The 22,941-nt window shown below is 39.2% G+C and overlaps 1 protein-coding gene across 32 annotated transcripts in view; it reads right to left on the bottom strand.

Moving 5' to 3' along the window:
• Nucleotides 1-22,941, bottom strand: part of PKHD1 (PKHD1 ciliary IPT domain containing fibrocystin/polyductin) — a 513,811-nt gene that overhangs the window by 246,151 nt on the left and 244,719 nt on the right. For all 32 annotated transcript variants that reach the window (XR_015722268.1, XR_015722269.1, XR_015722271.1 and 29 more), the window contains one exon: nucleotides 21,165-21,293. Coding sequence is in view for 23 of the 32 variants with exons in the window: in XM_087857019.1 (XP_087713145.1) it covers nucleotides 21,165-21,293 (129 nt within the window). In the remaining 9 variants the exon portion in view is untranslated. The remainder of the gene's footprint in view (nucleotides 1-21,164; nucleotides 21,294-22,941) is intronic.

Genomic DNA, 22,941 nt, shown 5'->3' with positions numbered 1-22,941 from the left:
TCACCCAAGTTTTGAGGGTTTTTTTTTTTCATGTAATATATGAATGTCTTGTTATGTTTATATCTAGGTATTTTTTGTCTTTTTTAATCAAAAATAGAATCTTTTGCTTATGACTTTTTTAAATTAGAAATGCTATTGCTCATTGCATGTTGGTGTTATTTCCATTTTACTGACCTCTCTTATTTAGTAGTATTTCACTTGAATCTATTGTATTTTTCTAGAAAAAAAATGATTTGTTTTACCGATTATTGGTTTACCAATAATTATTTTCCTCCTTCTTTCTAATGGTTGTGAGCTTTGTTATATTTTTTCGTATTCTACTGCATTGTTCTGCAATGCCAGTGGTAAAAATAATGGTAGACATTCATGTTTTGTTCTCGACTCTAGTTAAGATGCAATTAATCTTTCCTGGTTACTTATGATGTTTCCTGTGGATTTCTTGTATTTTATATCAAGTTAAGGAAAATTCCTTCTATTTCTAACCTGACAATTTTTGTTGTTTAGCAGTTCTTGAAACTGATCAAATGCTTTCTCTTTTATAGATTGAGCAGCCTTTGAGAAAAATCCTCTTGATACCACCATGTAGTCATTTTTCCTTCAGGTGGGAAGCTTTTGTTAGCTTTTGTCCTTATTCAAGGACACTATTATTAGCTTTTGTCCTTATTCAAGGCATATAAATACCTCTGTGCCACATTCAAGAGGGAGACTGCATATTTAAAAAAAAAAAGGACATGGAATACCTTCAAAAGTCTTGCTTGGAAAAGATGCTTAGATTTTATATTCATTTGCTCTAAATCTTAGATGAAATAACTTGAGGAAATTTTCCCCTCAGAGTCCCAAATATGTTGAGAGACTTGTGATGGGATATCGTTAAAACCCATAATTTCTGTTTTCAATTAGTCTGTTCCTCCTTCAGCCCTTTCTATCCCATTCTTCTCTCTTCCCCTAGAATAGTTTTCTCTGCTCATTCATACTTAGCTCCCTATAATAGACAACATTTCCATCATTAACTCCCAAGACCCTCTGGACTCTGGAGACTTGGACAGTCTGGGTATCTAAGATACCCATACTCGGGTAGAGGAACAGAGCAGTGTAGATGGAGACTGTGATTGTATTTGATAAGGCAGGGAGAGGGAAAGTTAAGCTCTTACCATTCTCTGGTTCTCCATATAGTGAAAATTTTGTCTCATTATTATAATAAAGATTCAAAGTGCAATCTTGGGGAAGGAAGAGAGAAAGTTCTAATTTTGCCTTAATGAATTATGTTAATAGATTTTTTTGTTTCTGAAGTAGAACCATCCTTGCATTCCTAGGATTTAATCATTTATGAGTCTTCTAAAGCATGGGCACATTTGATTTGCTAAGGTTTCTTATCAATGTCAATTAAGATTAGCCTCTAATTTTCTTTCATTGTGCTATCTTTGACTAATTTTAGAATTAATTCTATAGCCTTGAGAATGAATTGGGAAGCCTTCTATCTTCCCTCCCACCCCCGGGGCTCTGAAGAGTTTATAATATGCTGATTATGTGTTTCTTTAAGGTATTTTTGCATTTTTTTAAGAAGCAGCCTCTGATTTCAGATATAAGTAGGCTATGGACTCCACTTTGGGAATCAACTGGCCTGAAGAAATTCTCCCATACAATAAGGGCTATTTTTTGCTGCTGTATTTTCTATAAAAGCAAAAAACAGAAAAATAAAAATCTTCAGTGCTTATCCGTAAGATAGTAGTTCAAAAATCATGTTACATTCTTACTCTGGAATATAATGTAGTCATATAAAAAAGTTATGATAGCTTTCTCTTCACTCATATGACAGTATCACCAAGATATATTGTTAACTTTTTTAAAAGCCACATATGAATCCTTAGAACATAGTTTCATGCTGAAATGAAGGAATCTTTAGCATGGCATGTAAGAGTTCCAGTCAGACTTTTGGTTCCAAATATTGTCCCTCTACCAATGAACTTTACAGTCTTTAAGTCTCAGCTTGCTTGACTGATAAAGAAGGATAATAATAGTGCTTCATAAGGTGGTTATGAGGGTTACAAAGTGTATTCATCTTAAATACTTATGATGGATAAGAAAGATTTGTGGCAGTAATTTAATAATAGTAGAACTAATCACAGTATGGTATCGATAATAGTATTATAATAATAATGTGTCCATTAAAATAACAAGATAATAATGGGAGTTCAGGTTTTTTTTAATGTGCTGGGCATTGCATTAATATTTATTTTATATCACCAAAACTTCATAAAGATGCTGTGACATTGGTATCTAATAATAGTAGCAGTAATTACAGTCTGGTATTAATAGTAGCATTACTAGTAATAATATGCCCATTAAAATGATAAGATAACAATATGAATTCAGTTTTTTTAATGTGCCAGGCATTGCGTTAATAAGCATTATCATCGAAGCTTCATAAACATGCTGTGACACTGGCACCACACTTTACACACAAGGAAGCCAAGACTGAGAGCAGAAGTTCTTAAACCTGAGCACGCATAAGAATCACCTGAGATGGTTTTAAAATACTAGTGATCTGCGTTTTGGGTGAACTCTGCAATTAGTAATAAAGCAAGGTGTCCATGGACCCCACTTTTGAAAGCCCTGGCTTAGAGTAACATTCCCTAGATTACACAACCAGTAAGGACTGAGTCAGAATCACATGCAGATCTGTCTTATTCCTGCTGCCTTATCTGTATTTTCCTTCATGTTGCTTTGTACCCAAATATAGGTGTAATACTTTCCTTTCTTGCCTTATACACCCAATTTCACATACTATTGGACATCTTCACAGTTAGTTTGGCTTCTGTCATTTTATTCTTCTTTTTGTTTATTTTTTATTCTGTTCACTTAGCCACTGTATAGTGCATCATTGGTTTCTGATGTAGTGTTCAATGATTCATTAGTTGCTTATAACACCCAGTGCTCATCACAACACGTGCCCTCACCCTGTTACCCCCTTCCTCTACCCCCATCCCCTCTGAAAACCCTCAGTTTTTTCCCCCGGGGTCCATAGTCTCTCATGGCTCATCTTGCTCTCTGATTTCTCCCCCTTCAGATTTCCCTCCCTTCCCCTATGGTCCTCCGTGCTCTTGCTTATGTTCCACATATGAGTGAAACCATATGATAATTGTCTTTCTCTGCTTGACTTACTTCACTTAGCATAATCCCCTCCAGTTCCACCCATGTCAATGCAAATGGTGGGTATTCATCCTTTCTGATGGCTGAGTAATATTCCATTGTATATATGGACCACATCTTCTTTATCCATTCATCTGATGAATGGCATCTCGGCTCCTTCTACAGTTTGGCTATTGTGGACATTGCTGTTAAGAACATTGGGGTGCACATGCCCCTTCTTTTCACTACATCTGTGGTCTTTGGGGTAAATACCTAGTAGAGCAATTGCTGGGTCATACGGTAGCTCTGTTTTTGACATTTTGAGGAACCTCCATACTCTTTTCCAGACTGGCTGTTCTTTTATAAAAAGTTTAAATAATATATGAAAAATCTTTCTTGTCCAAAATAATATAAAGATACACAAAGCAAAATTATCAAAGAATTCTTAACCCCTTCATGTTGCCCCCCCTTGGATATCTGCTATTCTTAATTGGGATTCTATTATTCTTCCTAACGTGTGTTTTTACTTATAGAATGTATGGATTTCAAAATCATTAATGAACAGAGCACTTTATTATATGCCAGGATCCACCTGAAGATCCTGAATTGGAATATCCTCAATATTTGCCTTATATTTACATAATTTACGCCCTTTTTTGGCTCAAAAAATCAAATTTAAATACCTCTGCTATTTTCTACATCATTTCTTGCCAATAATCATTTATGGCTTTCTGGTTTTAACCCAGCTTCTCTGACCACTGTTATTCAAATAACTTGAGACCTTGAAGGGCACATTCATTACTTGGTGCCAATATTCTGGCATGCTCCTTATTAATGTGATGTGATTTGCATCTGCCTGTGATGGGAGATGGTAGAATTAGATGGGAAAAGAGAAGATAGTAAAACAGTAGAGTTTATAAAAATCGTGGTGAAAATTTTCCTCCCGGAGTGAGGCTTGAACTCAGCCCAGTGTGACAGAGCTGTTACCAATGAATCTTCTATTTTTGGAATACCAACCCATCTCTCCCTTCTTTTTGTCACCTGAAAAACCTTAGCATGAAGATACGTGCACCTTTGGTCCTAATTCTGCTCTTCCTTGGGGGGGGGGGATGTACATTTCTCACACAGCTTTGGGGAAGAGACTCATAACAGTACTTAATGTATAAAAGCTGTGATTTCTATGCAAACTGCTGCTTTCCCAGAAAAATGGAAAAGCCCTTTTTAGCAGTTGAAATACTTTAACTATTTCCTTCCCTTCCTACTTGCACTATGCAGCCAGCTTGCTCTGCCTCATCTCAATGGCGCTTTCAGATTAATAAGATAATTTCAGCAGTGTTAGAAGCCACTTCAGTTCATTCAGACCCATCGGATATCACTAAATACACACCAGGTTCACACACGAGGAGCATAAAAGACTGACGACACCTCTCTGATCCCCTCAGTTACAAATGACTCCCTCACCGGTACTATGATAGAGACTTTAACTTTTGGACAAAGAGTAAAACTTGGGTCCCTTTGCAGTAGCCAATGTCATGGCTCTAAGCCGGCACCAGTGTGTTCTCATTTTCGCTCTGCCTTTTATAGCTTCACCAGAAAAGAAACCAAACAAGAGCAGGTGCAGGCACACTATGCAAATGAGAAAAGGTAACCTGTGAAACTCTTTCACAGCAAACAGAAGATCCTCCAGCCGCTGCCTAGCTACCACCACAGGAGGCGTGTCAAGCGTCTAGGGGCGAAGAAGCCGCGGGAGGCCGGCAGGCTGGGAAGGCAGTAAATCCCCAGAGTGCTCTAAACTCCTGATCGGCAAGCCATGCCAGGCCCCTCCGTTTCTCAGGTGCTGCTCCACGGGAGGCCCATCAACCGTTCAGGTGGAAGGTGCAGGAAGGAGGGAGGAGGCAAGCTGTGTGGAGGAGGAGCTTGCAGGAAAGGCCGCCAGCTCACCAGGGGAGAAGGGAAATGTGAGGCACCTACTGGGAATAGCAGAGTTCAGAGAACTCCATTAAGAAAATGAATGAGCCTGAGCTCTCTTGCATAGAGTATGTTCGTACCCGTGGGAAGCGCATCTCACAAAGTGCAAGTTTCTGGCTCAAGAGTTCTAAATAAACGCTGGTGTTGAATGGTTCCCAGACTGGGTTCCGTGGCAGACACCCGGGGCTCCCCAACACGGTCAGCACCTCCCAGTCAGTTGCTAAGGTTCTTAGGAACCCACCACCCTCCACCCATTCCTTGTTCACAAGATTCCCAGCATGACAGGGACATCCCTCCCGTTAGCTTCCCAAGTCCCTAGAAGTCCTTGAGCAGGAACCGACTGACAGTCCGTGCATCTCACTCTTTCGCTTACCCACTCTCTCATTCACTAGTATCGGCTACATGCCAAATGCTGTCCTTTCCCCTGGAGATATAAAAAGTCAAATGAGGCGTGGCCTCTGTCCTCAAGGTGACGTAAAAGTAAAGCATAATTTCAGAATACAGGCACGTGATAAAAATACGCCCTCGGTGTTGTAGGAACACGGGGAAGGAGAATTAGATCAAATGGGATTTAGGGATACTTTTGAAAGAGATAACACTAAGTCTAGTGTTAAAGGACAAAAGGGAGTAACTGGAAAGGAGTGTTGGGGTGGAAAGGGGAGGAGAGCCGGGAGGAGAGGTGGGGGAAGCTAGGCACACAGGAAGGGAAAGGAGAAGTAGTTGATTCCACCCAAGAGCGGTAAGCAGATGGGTGTGATTGGGCCTCCAGGCACCCAGGGACAAGGTGGGTGATGAGGCCAGATCACGGCGGACTCCGGACTCCGTAGTTGGAACAAATGAGTTTGAGACTTACCTTGAAAGCACTCGGAAGCTCCTGAAATAAGATACAAAATCAATACAAAAGACCAAGACCTCAGGGCGCCTGGGTGGCTCAGTCAGTTAAGCCTCCAACTCTTGATTTCAGTTCAGGTCCTGATCTCAGGATCCTGGGATTGAGCCCCATGTCTGCTCCACGCCCAGCATGGAGTCTACTTGTCCCTCTCTCTCTCATGAATAAATAAAATCTTAAAAAAAAAAAAAAAAAAAAACAGACCAAGGCCTTAGGAAAATGAAAAACTTGCTTCTTTTGACCATTTCAGTTTTTTAGATTTCCATAAAGGTTAACTTACGTTTAAGCTTCTTGAAGTCAAATTTCTCATTTTATATTCTATCGTTCACTTTTAAAAGCTTCTGTAAAATCATATACATATAAAACGATGTGTATCATATATAGCCCATATTTTACTAGTAAGTATTTTTAAAGGGGATTCTTACTATAGTTATTAAACACCACTATGGCATTAAAATTCAAATAAATGTCAAATATTCCTTCTCTAGACTTAATAAAATTTTAATCTATTCTCAATATTTATTTACTTATAAATTTAATGATAAATTTGTAATGTAATACATATTATTTATATAATCAAACATATACAAAGGTAAAACTTTCAAAGGATAGGATAAAAAAGAACAAATTAAAATAAAGGTTTTAGGAATTTTCTATCTGCTTTTCTATGGATTATCTTTCATGCCCCATTTTGGAAGCCACTCCATTAGATAGCTAACAAATGCCTAGACTCACCTCCCCTACACTCATACATATGCATGTAGATAGATGTCAATATGCCATTCATGAAAGCAAATCAACTAAATGAAGGAAAACAGAGACGAGGAGAGTTATCAAAGATGGTGATGACATAACACGCTCCAGTCCAGCTAATCTCTGTATAGCTGATAAGAGATTGAGGCAACAGATCACAACTTGACACCCTTCTCTCAGCATTCTGGGGTCATTATCAAGCTTGAGCCTAGCCCAAATTATGAAGCAAACTCTCGATCCCCCTTCATAGCACAAGAAAAGCAACCTGAGTGAAGTCAGAGGACTCGAGGCAGGATACTTCACCTGAGGAGTGAGGGGGACTCATGGGCTTCCAGAAAAGCCTCTGCTTTCACATTGCCAGAACTCCAGAATCTCCGAGACAGATCCATATTTCTAGGGGCTAATTTTCCAGTTGTCCCTCAGGAGGATCTAGGAGTCAGCACTCTGGGACCCACTCTACGTCAGAGGAACGTGTCTATATTTCTTTGCCAGAGGAAGCATTGCTGAGCTTGAACCCTACTCCAAGGATCCTGCCCACTTCCCTTTTCCCCGGGGTTTTAGAAAAAAAAACCACCACGGTGGTGAAGACTGGAATTATAAATACCTGCATCTGTGAGAGGAGACTCTGTTCTAGACCCCCTCATTCCCTGGATCTCTCAAGGAGAAAGCGCCTCCACACCCAGGCCCCTGCCCTGTGATGGGCTGAAGGGAGAGGAAGGGATCTGGCTTGTCAGTGTCCACACTCTGATTCAGAACTAGAGCCTTGTCCCCAGGGCAACCACCCAAGGTGTTTGCCAACAAGCGATTGTTCCTTCTGATCTATCCCAGATCCAGCAGTTGCACCGTCAATATGGATGGTAGAGAGGGCCTGGGATTTAATCAGAGTTCTATCCAATTCACTATTGACTCACTTGCTCACTCAACTGTTTATTTAACAAAGATGTGAAGAGTATCCACCCTGTTCTGGGCTATCCAGGACGCTGGGAACACAGAGATGACGAGTTCTCATTGGTACCAAGAATGTGCTACAAGACGGCAGAGTGATGGCTGCCATTTGTACCGCTGAGCACAGCCTAGTCTGTCCTGACACAGTGCGATGAGTCCACCACCTTTGTGCAAACCCTCCATGCGGGCTTGATGGACACCATCTCTCCACATGCTACCACTGCCTGAGAAACGCAGTCAGAGGGATTAGCCCACTGTCGTGCAACCAGACAAAAACCCAGCTCGATCTAGGTAAGAGCAATGTTTTTTATCCAGACACTAAATTGCCATCAGGTGATGTTATCGTGTAAATAAAGAGAGGCAAACAGATGGCTTCAGACAGGACCCAGGGCAGCAGAGCATCACTGATGTTACAAATGAAGAAAAGCTGGGACAAGTCATTTGACGCAGAGCAGGCCTGGCGTGCACAGCAGCCCGACAAACAGAATCCTGGTTTTAGTAACACATCCATAGCGAAAGGCAGTCACACCTCACTTACAGATTTTGTTAGTCAGGGGCTGCTAATTTCCAAATGTGGGGATATACCTCTAATATATATTCCTACCTTTCCCTTAAAATTATACTTGACAGTAGTGTTATCTGTTTGGATCACCAGGTTTAGACCCGTTATCTGTTTATACCACATCCTTTCAAAGGCTCTATTCTGATCCCTCCCAAATGTGTAAATAGGGATAGTGTCATGAACTAGAGAGACTCAAGGAATCTGGAAGCTTGGATTTGAATCTGTGCTGTCTCTCCTATCCCTGAGCTTTTTTGGGCACCCCTTTTGGGGCCCATTTTTCTCAGCTGTAAAATGAGACCACCAGCTGCCTCCTAGTAAAAATTCCTTAGTCAAACAAACAAATAAAACTCCAACTTTTAGCTGAATATATTGTTACCTAGTCAAAAAATTACATTTCCCAGCCTCCTTTCCAGCGAGTTATGGCCATTTAGTTAAGTTTTGACCAATAAGATGTAAGAAGAGGTGTCATGTGTGACTTGTAGGGAGAATCCTTTTATACTTCCTGCTGTTTAGAATGTGGTTACAAAGGCTGGAGCTCCAGCAACCATACTGGACCACAGAGTGACTTTGGGAATGAAAGCAACACATGGTGAAGCAAGAAGATAAATGGAGTTGCAATTACTAAGGAGACATAAACTTCTATTTCAGGTCTTTGTAATTCACAGAAGAACTAATCTTACCTAATACAAATGAATACCCAACCCTGTGGAGCCCTTGCAAGGATTTAGGTTAAGTGTGAGATTACTTTGTACTCAGAGTGTTTCCCTAAAATTCTGGCATGAGCTGCTCTGTGAATAAAAGGATTACGTGGTTAAGCGTCTTTGAGAAACAGCACATACTATATCCCTTCTGGAAATTACACAATCCATATTACTATATAAAAGGCTTTGAAAAGACCAGATGCAAAGAAGTTATTTTTCTGTGTTTAGTCCAAAATTTTCCAAGCTCACTTGACTTTGTTATCTTTTTCCCATGTGATACTTATAAAACAGCCAGTTTCATAGGAAACAATTTGAGAAATTCTGGATACATTTATTATTAGTAATAATATACAAATGGTTGTTTTTAGCTTTAAATATAGTTCACCTAGTTGGATTCTCTTCCATTCCAGTCCAGGCCCTCATGACATATGGTTTCAGAACTCTCTAAATGTTTCCTACAGCACAGTTGTTAATTTTATCAGTTTATAATTGTATGTGTGATTACATTTCTGTCTCTCATACTAGGCAGTGAGTTCCATGCAGGTATTACAACTGTTTTGCTCACCATTTTATCCCCATCATAAGGCCAAGCACCTGGCACATAATAAAACATGAATCCAGTAAATAGTTGTTCAATATATTCATGGCTCCTGAACTCTGCTTTAATATCAGGCACAGTGTGCAAATGGCATGATAGAATAAGCGTAAATCAATTTTGGAGAAAAAAGATCCAATGTTCACTTTCAGGGGAAGTTTTTCGTCACTTTTTGCTCTCTTGGAGAGCATGGAGGCCATTAACTCCTATAGGGCCCATGTGGAATCTTAATGGACAAAACCTCATTTAACCCTACCAAAAAATCCTGAGTAAGATTGACCCAAGGACAAAATAGGAGATTTTTAATGTGTTTTCAGATAAAGGGGAAAAGAAATCCCTCAGAGTTGTCAGCAAGACCACATTATTGGGCTCAATTGGCCTGGATGTCCAAGATAGATCACTGACATGACTGGGAATTGGTGTTGTCCACAAGCTAGCACTTATCTGGGGCCAGCAATCAGTGTGAAAAACATGGCCTCTCCATATGATTTGGGATTCCCATAGCCTAAGGCTAAGGGATTGAAATGGGAGCATCCCAACTGAAAGTAAGACATTTAGGCAAAAGGTTCTTCTTATATAAGGGTTCTTGTGATCTGCCCCTGGTAGTCCCAGAACATCACTTCTACTACATTCTATTGGCCAGCTTAGATTCAAAGGGAGAGGAGTGAGGCCCAACTTCTCCAGGGGAGAACATAACACATTTACAGGGAGAGAAGGAATATATGGCAATACTTCTTGAAAAATAGCTGCAACATTTAAATTATGACAATAATTAGAATCAGCACTAGATATTATCATTTAATGCTCTAATAAAGAGCTATATATATATCACAAATTTTATTTTTTAATATTTTGATAGCTATATTAATATAACTGGTTTCTTTTATAATCCTATTTTTTTAAGATTTTATTTATTTGAAAGAGAGAGAGCAAGCACAAGCAGGGGGCAGGGGCAGAAGGAGAGGGTGAAGCAGACTCCCCACTGAGCAGGGAGCCTGACTTGGGGCTTGATCCCAGGACCCTGAGATCATGACCTGAGCTAAAGGCAGACACTTAACCAACTGAGCCACCCAGCTGCCCCTATAATCCTATTTTATCTTATGTATGAAAAATATTATTATGAGAATGGGCCTAGGTAGGCTTCACCAGACTGCCAACCAGACCTAGAACACATGAAAAGTTAAGAACTCCTGGGTTGTATAAAAAGCGTGGTGACTCAGGAGTTGACAGCAAGCCCCCTATGCTCCTCCTGCCCCTGCTGGCTGGACTGTGCCCTTAATCATCTCCTCACTGGACACACTTCTTTTATCTGCAAAGCTCTGCATATGAAGAAAATCCAAAAGCAACCTCAAGAAAGTATAATCAACTCAAGAAATGGCAACTATACCTACTAAACCAATACTTGGGAAATCATGAATTATTTAAGTCTACGTTCCAAGAATATGGAAAAACAGACCATGAAGTAAAGAGAAAAAAGATGTAATTCAATTAGAGAAAGGGAAAAAAAGCCCTGCTCTATATTAGGGGCCCCATGGGCAGCTGTTCCTTACTTGGCTCTACTTCCCCAATTCCAACCAGAAGGGCAAAATGCATATGCAATCACTCAGGTCCCCTTCGCTTGTAAGAAACGCCTGTGTCTCTTCAAAGAATATTAATTCCATGAGACAAATTTCCTGAGGGAATAAAACTAGGTAAAATATCAGTTTATGTATTTAAAGCAAGAAAAGATTCATTAATTCTCAGCAAATGTATAGCAACGCAAATCATAGAATATGGGGTTGGGAGGAATTTTAAAAGTGATTTCTTAGTGGGCTGACCAAACCATCCTAGTTTTCCATAGACTGTCTAGGTGTTATCACCACAAGTCCTGGGTAAACCAGAGTGGTTGGTCATTCTATTTACTAATGACTTTAAGAAATTTATTCCTAATATCAACACCTGAAAATAAACATCAAAATCTCCGGATGCTGCTTTCAGTATGCTGAAGTTGAGAGGAATGGGAAGTGCTCTGATGACCTACGGCTACGTGTCTTAAATGTGACCCTCAATTCTTACCTCCAGAATGAAACCCACTGTAAGAATTATACACAATCTTCTACACATTTTCAAAAAATTGTCTATTGTCCTATTCTGTGTTTTTGTAATACTGTACCCCTTTAGGAAATGACAGCTGATATCTTAGAGATTATAGTCCACTCTATTTTCTGAACAGATTGAACTATACAAATGGACCGATTCTGTTGGAATTAAGCTATCATAGGAGCCTATTAATTTAGAACACAGTATTCTAACCAGAGAGTGACCAGAGACAACTTGGTTGCCACCCTAGAAAGGCTGCTATCTCATCTGAGAGTAATTGCTTTTAATTTTTACAAAGACATGGGGATCCTTAAAGACATTGATCTAAACAAGGGTTTCCATAAGGATCCAATGTAGATGTGTGAAATTGTAAGACCAGACAAGCATTAGATTTTGCATTTGACTTGTAGCAGCTTCCAGGGAGTAGGTAGTTTATCTTCAGGCAATTTCTAAATCCTTGGAACATTTACTGTTAACCACCTCCACCATCTTGGTGTTGCTCTTTTCCTGCCTTCTGCCGTCCTAGCTCACGTCCTAGTTTCGCGATTGCTCCTTTTCTGGTTTCTTTTCCTTCTACTTAAATTAGAATTTCCTCTAAGATGTTGTGTCCTTCCCTCTCCTTACAGCCGTGTGTGATGGTTCTCCTGTTGGCTCTAACCCTAGTTCAATCCCCACGGCTTCCTCAGTCAACTCTTCTGAGGATTACCAAATCTAAGTCCAGATTCCCAACTGGCTTCCCTACTAAACTTCTGGTCCACATTTCCTGTTACCATTCAGGCATCTGCACATGAAATTTAGTATATGTCTAAGGGAATGTATTATCCTCCCTGCTAAATCTATTCTTTCCCCTGCATCCTCTCTCCCTATTGATGGCATCCCTAGCCGTTCACCCAAGCACAAAAGCTCTGAGTACTCTTTTCAGGTTCATTCTCTCTACTCTTCACAATTAATAAAATGCCAAGACCTGCCATTTCTGCTTCCCACCATAGCAGCACGGTTCCATAGCAACCCCAATGCATGTATTCCTCCTATGAAGCTGGTAGTTTACACAGTTAAGGTCAAAGTATACTTGAAAGTTCTAAGGAAAATAATGCACAGTTTCTTGAACAAGTAGTATGACACTATGCGTGGAGGTATGCAGAGGTTATGGAGGAGAAAGAAGTTGTTACAGAAGCAAAGAAATCGTATCTATTGCAACTGAAGGAAAAGCACCATGGGTGTTCTATAGGCATACCCGTTAGGCTGGAGCAGAAGGTGCCCGGAAGGGTCGCACTTTTGTAAGCCTTGAGTCAGGAGTTCGTAAACTGATAAAAGTGGTGATTCTCCAGGTGGGGGTGACAACCAAAATAAGCCCTGGGCCCCTAGGTACTTCACACTTGCCAATGCCACCCTGTCCCCTCACCCAAATTATGATCTGCAAACCCTGAAGAAATATTTCCCCTCTTAAAAAATCGCTATGATACTAGCACTAATGGACTATGACAATGAGTAGGTTTCTCAGGTGAGTAATGACAGCAAAGGGTTTGAAAAACCACTCAATTCAAGTAGAACTCTCATTAGTTCCAGCAAGTTAGCAAGCCATAAAGAGTGTAAGGGCCTACATGACTTTGGGTCCCAAGAGAAGATTCTAAGTGAGTTCTAATTAGCCCAGAAACAAACACCGTGAATGAGTCAAGCAGAGATTGACAAATTGAGATTAGGAAAAGGATATCAATTTATTTTAATATATATTTTTTAAATAATGCTCATTTTGTCACTTATAGGAAGTAAAAATTTCTGTGCTGCTGTTATTTTAAGTGAACTTTAACTTTTATGGAGAAAACCTATATAACTATAAAAATACTTTTTTTTTTTTTTAATTCCAATTCCTGTTTGGAATTGTCTGCTCCTCGAAAGGGTACTCCATTACAGGCCTAGGTCAGTAGTTCAGATACTACTACTATTAATTTGTAAGAAGCCATTTGAATCATGGTCATTGCACTAGAAGGATCTCCCAAGGCTGCAAATGTGTTTCAGAGATGTAATCCTATTTTAAGGAAACAGAACTCTAAAACAACAAATAAAATAACAATATCCCTTCTTATACATTTTAGGAGGCAATTTGCAACACTGGGTTGAAAACAAGGAGACAGGAAGTCTATTCTTATCCTCAGTACAAAATATCATAGAAGTCTGGGCAATAATAATGCATTTCACAGCATTTTACAATTTCTAAAACACTTGCATTACCTTAGCTCATTTCAGTTGAATTAGATAGCACCTAAATTCCCTAGCAGCTTCAATAATGCTATGTATCCATATTTTTACATTTATATTAATATTTACTTAATACAAGTAAATCCACATAAAGACACCCCCAAATAAGACAAATTCCTAGATAATCATTCAGTTCATCAAAGGACTCCATTTTGCAAAAAATTTTATGCTTAAATTGCTTTCCAGAGTGAGCTTCTATCGTGTATTCTTAAATTAATGGACGTATGAAAAGTCAATTTACCTTCAATATTTCAAAACTATTTGGGGAGCTCTATGGAAATACTTGCCCCATGAAACCTGAGATTTCGAGTTTTCCTTCTTGTGGGAAGAACGTGGCCTTAACACCCTTTACCATTAAGCGATGTTCACGGTCTGTATTCTCCTCCAAGGAACTGCCTGAAAGGAAGGAGATTTATACAGTACTAAAGATCCTTTGATCTTTGGTTTCAGATTTTCTTTTTATTTATTTTTATTTGGCTGTAATACTGATTAAAGTTTCTGTGTCAAAAGTATCTCTTAAAAATCATATTCATCTGTTCTTCCCCATAAAATCTTAAAGAATAGCTTTCCCAGTCATATTCTAAATAAGGCAAAAGAAAATCCTGACTGTCATCCCTGTGCACTTTTAATTTCTGCCCTGAGAGAAATAAAATGTTCAAAATATTTGTGTTCTGTTCTTCCCCTCAGCCCAGCACACTCCTCTCTCCCAAGAAGAGGCTTCTCGTCGTGAATGTAAAGATTTGGACAGATGCCGCAGCCCAAACATTGTCATCCAACTCCCTCCCCTCAAAGTGAGCAGTCCCAGGTCAGGGGCCCACAGTTCTGTTTAGAGGGTTGAAGAATCCTACTTTTGGGTGGCAAAGAAGCAATACAAGACCACCAAGCATCACAGGTTGTAAAGAATAAAGAAACTAAAATCTTTTGGCCAGTCTGTCTCCTGGTGTTCTTCAATTTCTGATTCAGGTAAGCCAACAGAATCTAAATAAATTCTGCCCAGAGAGGGAAGACAGTACAAATTTAGCAGACCCTAAAACCCTCAAATCTTTTGAATTAAGTCAGGTACATCTGCTTCTAATTACACGCGTGCACACACACTCACACACATAAACAAATACACAGTGGTAAGATTAAAGACAGCTGCAAGTTCTTTGCTTGTCCTCGCGTTGAAAGGTGGAGCCCAATTCTCCTCTCTTGTATCTGGGCTGCCTTTAGTGCCTCACTTGACCAAGAGGATGTGGCTGTCATAATATTCTGAGGCTGCTAAGGTTAGCTTATAAGACATGCAGCTTCTACCCGGGTCTCTTGGACTGTTCAGTCTAGGAGAGTTCCCTCTTAGCCTGCTCTTTCTTGGAATCCAGCTGCCATGCTGTGAGAAAGCCCAAGAAGTTCCACAGAGAAACCCACATGGAAAGCAACTGAGGCCTCTTAGCTGACTGCCCTGACTGAGCTCCCAGCCAATAATGACCAACACAGACCGCCAGCCATGGGAGCGAGCCATCCTAAACCATGCAGCCAAGGTTGAACTTTTAGATCACTACATCCCAGCCATCATCTGGCTGTAACGTCTGGAAGATCCCAAATGAGAACACTCCAGCCTTCCCCCAAAAATTGTGAGCAAAATAAAATGTGAGTTTTAAGCTAGTAAGTTTCCAGGTGGTTCGTTAAATAGAAAGAGATTTCCAGAACATGTCAGTCACTATTCTGATGCCATTCCCCATAAAAAGGATCCCAGCAACTTAAGCCTAAATTTCTTCCCTTTTCCATTTGCCAGTAATCCAGAATAAATGGGGTGATGGTTTGCAAGACTCTTTGGTCTCATCCAAACGGGACGAGGTCAGAATATTGAAAACTACTCAAGCTACAGGGATATAACATAATATTACAATATCTGATTTCTAATTGATTTTGCAGACTTAAATCTTTGTTACATGTATCTTATCCTCAAGTAGTTATAATCTCAAGTAAGAAAAAGGTAAATTGAGCTAATAATGCTATGATTACAATATTTTGTAGCAATTCTCACCTCCACTATTACTTCCTGGTTTATGATCATTTTACCTCATATCCCCAACTTTAATGCCTTGTGATTTAATAAAGAAATGCATGAAATATTGCCATATTTGAACATCACATGAGCTTCTCTGCCATTTAAAATACCCAAGTATCGAAAATCAGAACAAACAGAAGAACTATTATAAAGGAAAAACAGTATTCTTCCATTCATTTCTTCAAATAAGGACAGTTCAAAGTAATACAGAAAAAGGAACACAGTGAATTCTATCATACACACACACACACACATACACAACGCTGGAGGCTATATGATATCATATCTGTACCCTTCAAAACAGAATCCTATCATTTGGAATTAAAACACATTTTCCTTTCATTAAGCCTTCTCTGTGTGAAAAGGGTGTTGTCCTGTCATGGCTGAAATTCCTTCAGAGAAAGTACTGGAAGCATCATATACAAAACCTCTCAGGTCATTTCAGGACAAAACGTGGAGTACAGTTTAGCAAGATTACTTCGCGCATTGACCATCTATGCTTGTGAAAGTGCAATTTGTAGAATATGTTAGACAGAACTTGTCTCCACTCTGTAAGATGCCTAGAATGCATTTATACCAATTCTCTCAATATTTAGGAGGCAAAGACAATCAGATATACTTGTTTGTGGGAAGCAAAGTTATCATAAACTAAAATGCAAAGCAAAGTCTTCATGATTACCTTAGCTTACTCCATATAATACCACCGAGAAGAATTTATAGCTCTTTCAAAATCCAATGTCTATAAAGACAGAACGCCTTGGAGGAAAATGGTACCATACTTAAGATAGTGATATCTTTTATTAGTACAGTAAAGTCCTATTTTTATGGAATAGGATGGGTCTGAGGTCATTCCATAAAATTGATTTCCCAGAAAATGGAAATAGGCAATTTACCCTAAGAATTTTATTGAAAAATTATGCTATTCTATTTGAATAATGATGGGAATGTTCTACACGTTTCCTTTATTAATGAATTAAAATACACAAAACACCATAAAATTATATTAGAGGTTCAAAAGTATCACTTAAATCTTCTTTACCAGTCACTTTCATTTTGTAAAATCAGCAGTTCCATTAAAATCGTATTATGTAAAAATGGGTTTTTACTGTAATAATAGTTATTACCTATTTAGCTCCCAAGGATGTTGTGAAAATTAAATAATAAGCCATTGGAAAGCAAATACAAAGTGTTGCTAATACCAGAGGCCAAGAGGGGCAGCCAGATGGAAAAATGAAGGAAAAGAGCACCTGATACATTAAAAATCACAGCTTTCATCTCTAATTCCATTACTGCCAATACTCTATGCAATGGTCATGTGTACTGACATTATCTCATTTAATCTTTTTAACACCATGACATCCATATTAATTACAGCCCTCATTTTATAGATGAGGGTCAGAGAAGTTTACAACTTGTCCAACGTCACACAATTGGGTCAATGTCAAAATCCAAATGTGAACCCAGGTTTATCCTAGTCAACAGCCTGTCCTCATCTCCTGAAGCATCACTAACTCCCCAATATGCTTTTGTGTCTCCTAACTGCCCCTCAGATTCTTACTCCATTTTTCAAGGTCCTCTTCTGCCATGAAGCTATCTCACTTCCATTCACTGGAGACATTTTGATTCAAAACACTTCTGTTGCTGATTCCAGCTATTTGTTGTATTATTATGTATTCTGTGTTTTATTGACTCAGCTAACTCCCTAGCTATTTGAGGTCATGGTGTATCTGACTTGCCTTTGGAGCCCCAGATCAGGAGCACTTGGTACAGCGCCCCGAACACAGTGAGTGTTCAGTGAATGTTGGCTAAACTGAATTGGGAGAAAGTGTTAACTTGAATTACAACTACGTTTGCTGCCAGATGCAAAGCACATGCTTTTACTAAAGGCTCATTACATCAGATACCTCTTTGGGAAGTTTCTCCAGTTTTCCCATGTGTATGTACCTAATGGGGATGTGGTAAGATTGAATTCTTTGAGTATCTGACATATGCTAGGTACTCAATAAATAGTTGGGGTTTTTCTTCTTTCCTTCTTAATTCCAAGTGAAGGAGACAATATGAACAACAAGCAGAGAAGTATAAATCCTGTATAATATGCAATCTGATCTGGATGAATCAGAACAGGCAGGGATGGTGAGTTTTGTTTTTTTCTTTTGAAGAACTCTATAAAAAGGCCTCGGGAATCACACCGATTTCCTGCCCCAGCCGCTTGACTTACTAGCTGGATGAAACCTGGGCAAGTTACTTAACTTCTCTATGTCTCAGACTCCTCAACTATAAAAAGCAGGCCCACAACAGGATCCACTCATAAAGCAGTTGTGAGAATGAATGCAGAACACGTGGAGTACAGGGCACACACCAAGCAGTCAAATAGCATTCGCCACTATCATCGTCAACAGCATCATCATAAAAATCTTAATTCGTAGGTACCTGCTCAAAGGAGAAGACATTATTTTTCACAGACCTGCACGGTCTTACAGTTGTGCTGTATCAAACCCATCAAACTCAAAGATGTAATTATACTATTAAATTACGGGTGGCAGCATTGAGATTGTGCGCCTCACTCAAGCAATATTTGCTGTCTATTTTGTGCCACACTTGGGTGAATAAACTTACTTATTCAAGGAAAGCTGGGAATGAGTGAAACCAGAAAAGCTAGGAAAAGGTCACAAATACAAAACCACAAGTAGAAAGAGAAGGTAAATTTAACCGAAAGGTCCATTGGAGGTCAAAATACCAGGTCTGCCAAAGATCTGAGAGGAAAAGTAAAGCCAGCACAGCTTCTACGTGAGACCCCAAACAGAGGGGAACAACAGATTAAAATGCTGGCCACTGTAAGATCATGTGTTGGAGGAATTAAAAGAGAGCTTATAAGAGAAGGGGGAAAAGGCAACAGAACAAGGGTAAGACTTCATTATTATGTATTACACACCCGTTTTCATTCACTTATCTTTCCACTTGGAAACAAGAAATAATGAACAATAACTGCATGGTTTAAAAATCTTAACTTCTCTGATTCTCACAATAGGACTAAAGGACCAATGGAAAGATACTTTATACAGCCAATGCTTGTGCCTCCTCCTCATGCCCCCTTTTTTTCCAAAGCACTGATCTGTGCTATTTCTTTTCTTTTCTTTTCTTTTCTTTTCTTTTCTTTTCTTTTCTTTTCTTTTCTTTTCTTTTCTTTTCTTTTATTCATTCATTCATTCATTCATTCATTCATTCATTTCTGTGCTATTTAAAAGCAGCTTCACAGAGAATTCAGGCCCATCATATAAACTGACCATGCACAAGCAGAGGAATGAAGAATGACGGACAATGCTAGGGGCTCCCCAAAGTCAGGGCACACAGTGGATACAGTCAACGGCAGTGCCAAGCAAGATAGCTAAGATTACTCCCCTCTCAGCATAAGGGTCCCAAAGGATACTAAAAGCTTGGCAACCTTCAAAAGCTTCACTTGCTTCCTGCACAGGGTGGGGGAAACAGCTTGCTTAGTGGGAAAAACCATAGCCCAGGGCCAATCTGCTGGCTACATTCATCAAAGAAATGGCTGAGATGGAACAGATTTTTCCCTTCCGTATGGGAATGACTCATGAGCTTGTTTGTTCAAAAAGTTACATTCTCCATTGAGAGAGGTGGATGATAGGGGAGTTGGATGATAATAATAGTTCAAGTTCGTACTGGTCAGCTCACCCCCTCCAGTCCCCCATCTCTCTATGCACAACCATACCAGCACACCACCAAAGCCCAGTGGAGGTTACCGCGTTTTAATCATTCTGCCTTCATTTTTTTTTTATCCTAAATAAAAGCAACACAACTACTCTTTGTCATTTCCTCTTTGTCCTTTTACAACAGGAATGCACTTGACGGGTTAAGAATAAGGCCTCGAGTCAGACTGCCTGGGTTAAAATCCTGACTGCTGAACTGCAAACTGCATGAACCTAGGCAAGTTACTTACCTGCCCTGGGCCTCTGTTTCCTTGTCAGTAAAAATTCGGATGATAGGGGCGCCTGGATGGCTCTGCTGGTTGAGCCTCTGAGTCATGATCTCAAACTCACCGCCCAGTGGGGGGTCTGATTCTCCCTCTGCCCCTCCCCCCAGCTCATGCGCGCATGCCAAATAAATAAATAAATAAAGCCCTAAAAAAACAGGGATGATGATAATATCACTTATATCACAAAGAAGTTCTTGTCAGGGTTGAATTAGTTAACATATGGAGAATCATTCCTGCCATGTTGTTGTCAATAAATGTTGGATATTATCATTGTTATCACTTTACAGATGACCAAACGTTCTTCTTCCAGTACGGATCTTTTTAAATTCAGTATTACCTTAGGAAGTTCGAATCAAGCCATAAATGAAATTAGGTTTTTTAGGGAAAATATATTTGTTCTTTGAAAAACATTTTCTTCTCAGCCTAGAGAGATTTTCTGGGAGTTTCAAGAACTCACTCTTAAGAAAGAATTTGGGGGGCACCTGGCTGGCTCAGTCAGCGGAGCATGTGACTTGATCTCAGGGTGGTGAATCTGAGCCCCATGTTGGGCATAGAAATTCCTTAAAAATAATAATAATAAAATAAAATCTTTAAAAAAAAGAAGAATTTAAGTATGGCTGTGTGTTTCTGTTTATCTGAAGAATCATCTTCTTCCATATGTGTCTATGTGGGAAGAGTGTTCTAGATAGATGATAGATACATACATACATACGTACATAGACTTTCATTTTTCTGTTTGATTTATCGGTTTCCTTTTCCAGCATCTTTGAAAAATCATGGCAACAGAAGAGCTTATTCATCATCTTTCTATATTTGAAAGATTCTATATTTAAAGTTTAAAAGTTCTATATTTAAAAGATCCACAAAAGGCAAAAGAAAAGAAAACATTGCAAATTGCTTCTTTCCAAACACTCTATGCCTTTTCAACACAAGGACGCTAGCATTTTTCTGCAGATCTGTTCTCTGACACATAAGAAACATACCTCATTAGTGGATTATCCTAACTCCTTGTGGCATTGTAACTACTTATCCCACCTTTAATGAAAGCAAGCTGAGCTATTTTTTCTGGATTTCATAGGATTATAAAATTCTTCACCTATAATAATTTTAAAAAGGAGGTTGTAGGCGCATGTGCCCACAAATAAGATTGCCCGCACTCTTGACTTGTACAATATATTTAAATGACAAATAATCCCCAATTGGATTGTCCTGGTTCATTATTTAATTCATGGACGGTTTTACTCACTGGGTAAAATCAGGACGTCATCCCCAGGACCTGGAATGGTATGGTTGTGTCCTCCCCAGCCCTTTTCAATGCCTGTCCATGCTTCAGGAAGGGACCATTTTAAAGCTGATTCAGGTACAGAGGTAGAAGCTACAAAACAGAAAGAAAATAGCAAAGTAACTGTGAAAATCTGATTCACTATAATAACTTTCAAATTCTATCCTTATTTTAGGATATTGACAATATTTTTACCTCTCAAGGTAAGCTGCCTTTTGATATTTTATAATCTTCTAAAAATCATTTTATCAGTGTAAAGCAAGTAATTATTCAATCCTTCAATTCCTCTAGTTCTAGGGAAAATACGTTCTACTTTTGTTATTAAACACTTGTGCTTTGCCTGATATAAATATGACATAGGATTATCATGGTACATTTGAAAAATGCAAATACAGAAAGAAAAATAATAATAATGGCCTATAATCTCACTACCTAGAGATAACTGCCATTAACCTTCTATTTGCATTTCCTTCCTGAATTTCTCAGCATTTTTATATAATTGAGATTACATCATATATGCAATTTTATATTCACTTATTTTTCTACTTAGCTTCGCCATTTTAATATGCATTTGCTAATGTCATTAAAACTCCTTGTCAACATAATTTTAATGGCTACATAATATTCTATCATATAAAAAGTCTATCACTTACTCAGTCCTTAATGTTTGGTATTTAGGATCTTTCCACTCTCTTAAAATTCTAAGTAATACAGTGTTAAATATCTCTATACAAACCTGCCAGTAAAAATGATTTCTTCTTAAAATAGAATCTTAGCAATGGAATCACTGAGTCAAAGGTGTAATCCTGTCATAGCTCTTAATGCATATTAAAGGCAAGATAATCATCTGGACACCTCTCATTGTAGTAATTTACATACAGTTCATATGTTCCAACTGGTTTTTATTGATTTTGCCACTGATGATCAAATGGCATTTTCTTTTCAACCATCCCACTAGCTTCTTCATCGTGAATTATAAGTCTAATAATTTCCAGTGGAGACTGCGCAGTATCCATCACACGCAACACCATGTTGAACTGCCCCCCGCATGTCCTTTTCTGGAGTGTGATCCCTAGCACAGAGACAGAGGGCAGAGTCTCCCAAAAGAGAATGAAAATATTTCCAGGTGACTCCAAATGTTCTTTGAGTTTCAAGAGCTCAAATGATGTGGGATCTCACATGATGGGGGGGGGGCAGAATCTCATCCATTATACTAATTTCACAAGCACAAATAACGAATGCCTTCTCTACCAAAATCTCCTAAAAAGTAGGGATACGAAAAGGAATAAAATGTCATTCTTGCCCGAAAGGAGCGAACGATGGTGTATAAGTTGTATAAATACATAGTGAGAGGATAGAACTCTAAAGGGAGTTCTCTTTAATGGTATCCCACAAAGACAGGAAGTAGACCTTGCCAGGGGAGGCTTCCTGGAGAGGGAGCATCTGAGCTGCATTTTAAAGGCTTAGGAGCTATAAAGGTAAAGTGGATTGTGGTGAGGTTTGCACTCCAGACAGAAGGATGATCATAAGTAATGGCGAGAAATAGATGAAGTGCAGGGTCTCTAAGCAGTTTGGTGTTGCTGAGCAACAGAGCTGGGAGGAGGCAAGTGATGGGGCTGGAGAAATAATCAGAGATCCAGGTATGATGGGTAACAAAGATGGAAGAGCCAAAGATGACCCCTGGGTTTCCAGCACAGCTGGTAATGGGCAGAGATGTTCATTAAGTCAGACATCGAGGAAT

The sequence above is a fragment of the Ursus americanus genome, chromosome 29 (assembly GCF_024610735.1).
Source record: "Ursus americanus isolate L20-20 chromosome 29, mUrsAme1.1.p, whole genome shotgun sequence".
NCBI lineage: Eukaryota > Metazoa > Chordata > Mammalia > Carnivora > Ursidae > Ursus > Ursus americanus.
This window is presented reverse-complemented; position numbering and strand designations above follow the sequence as displayed.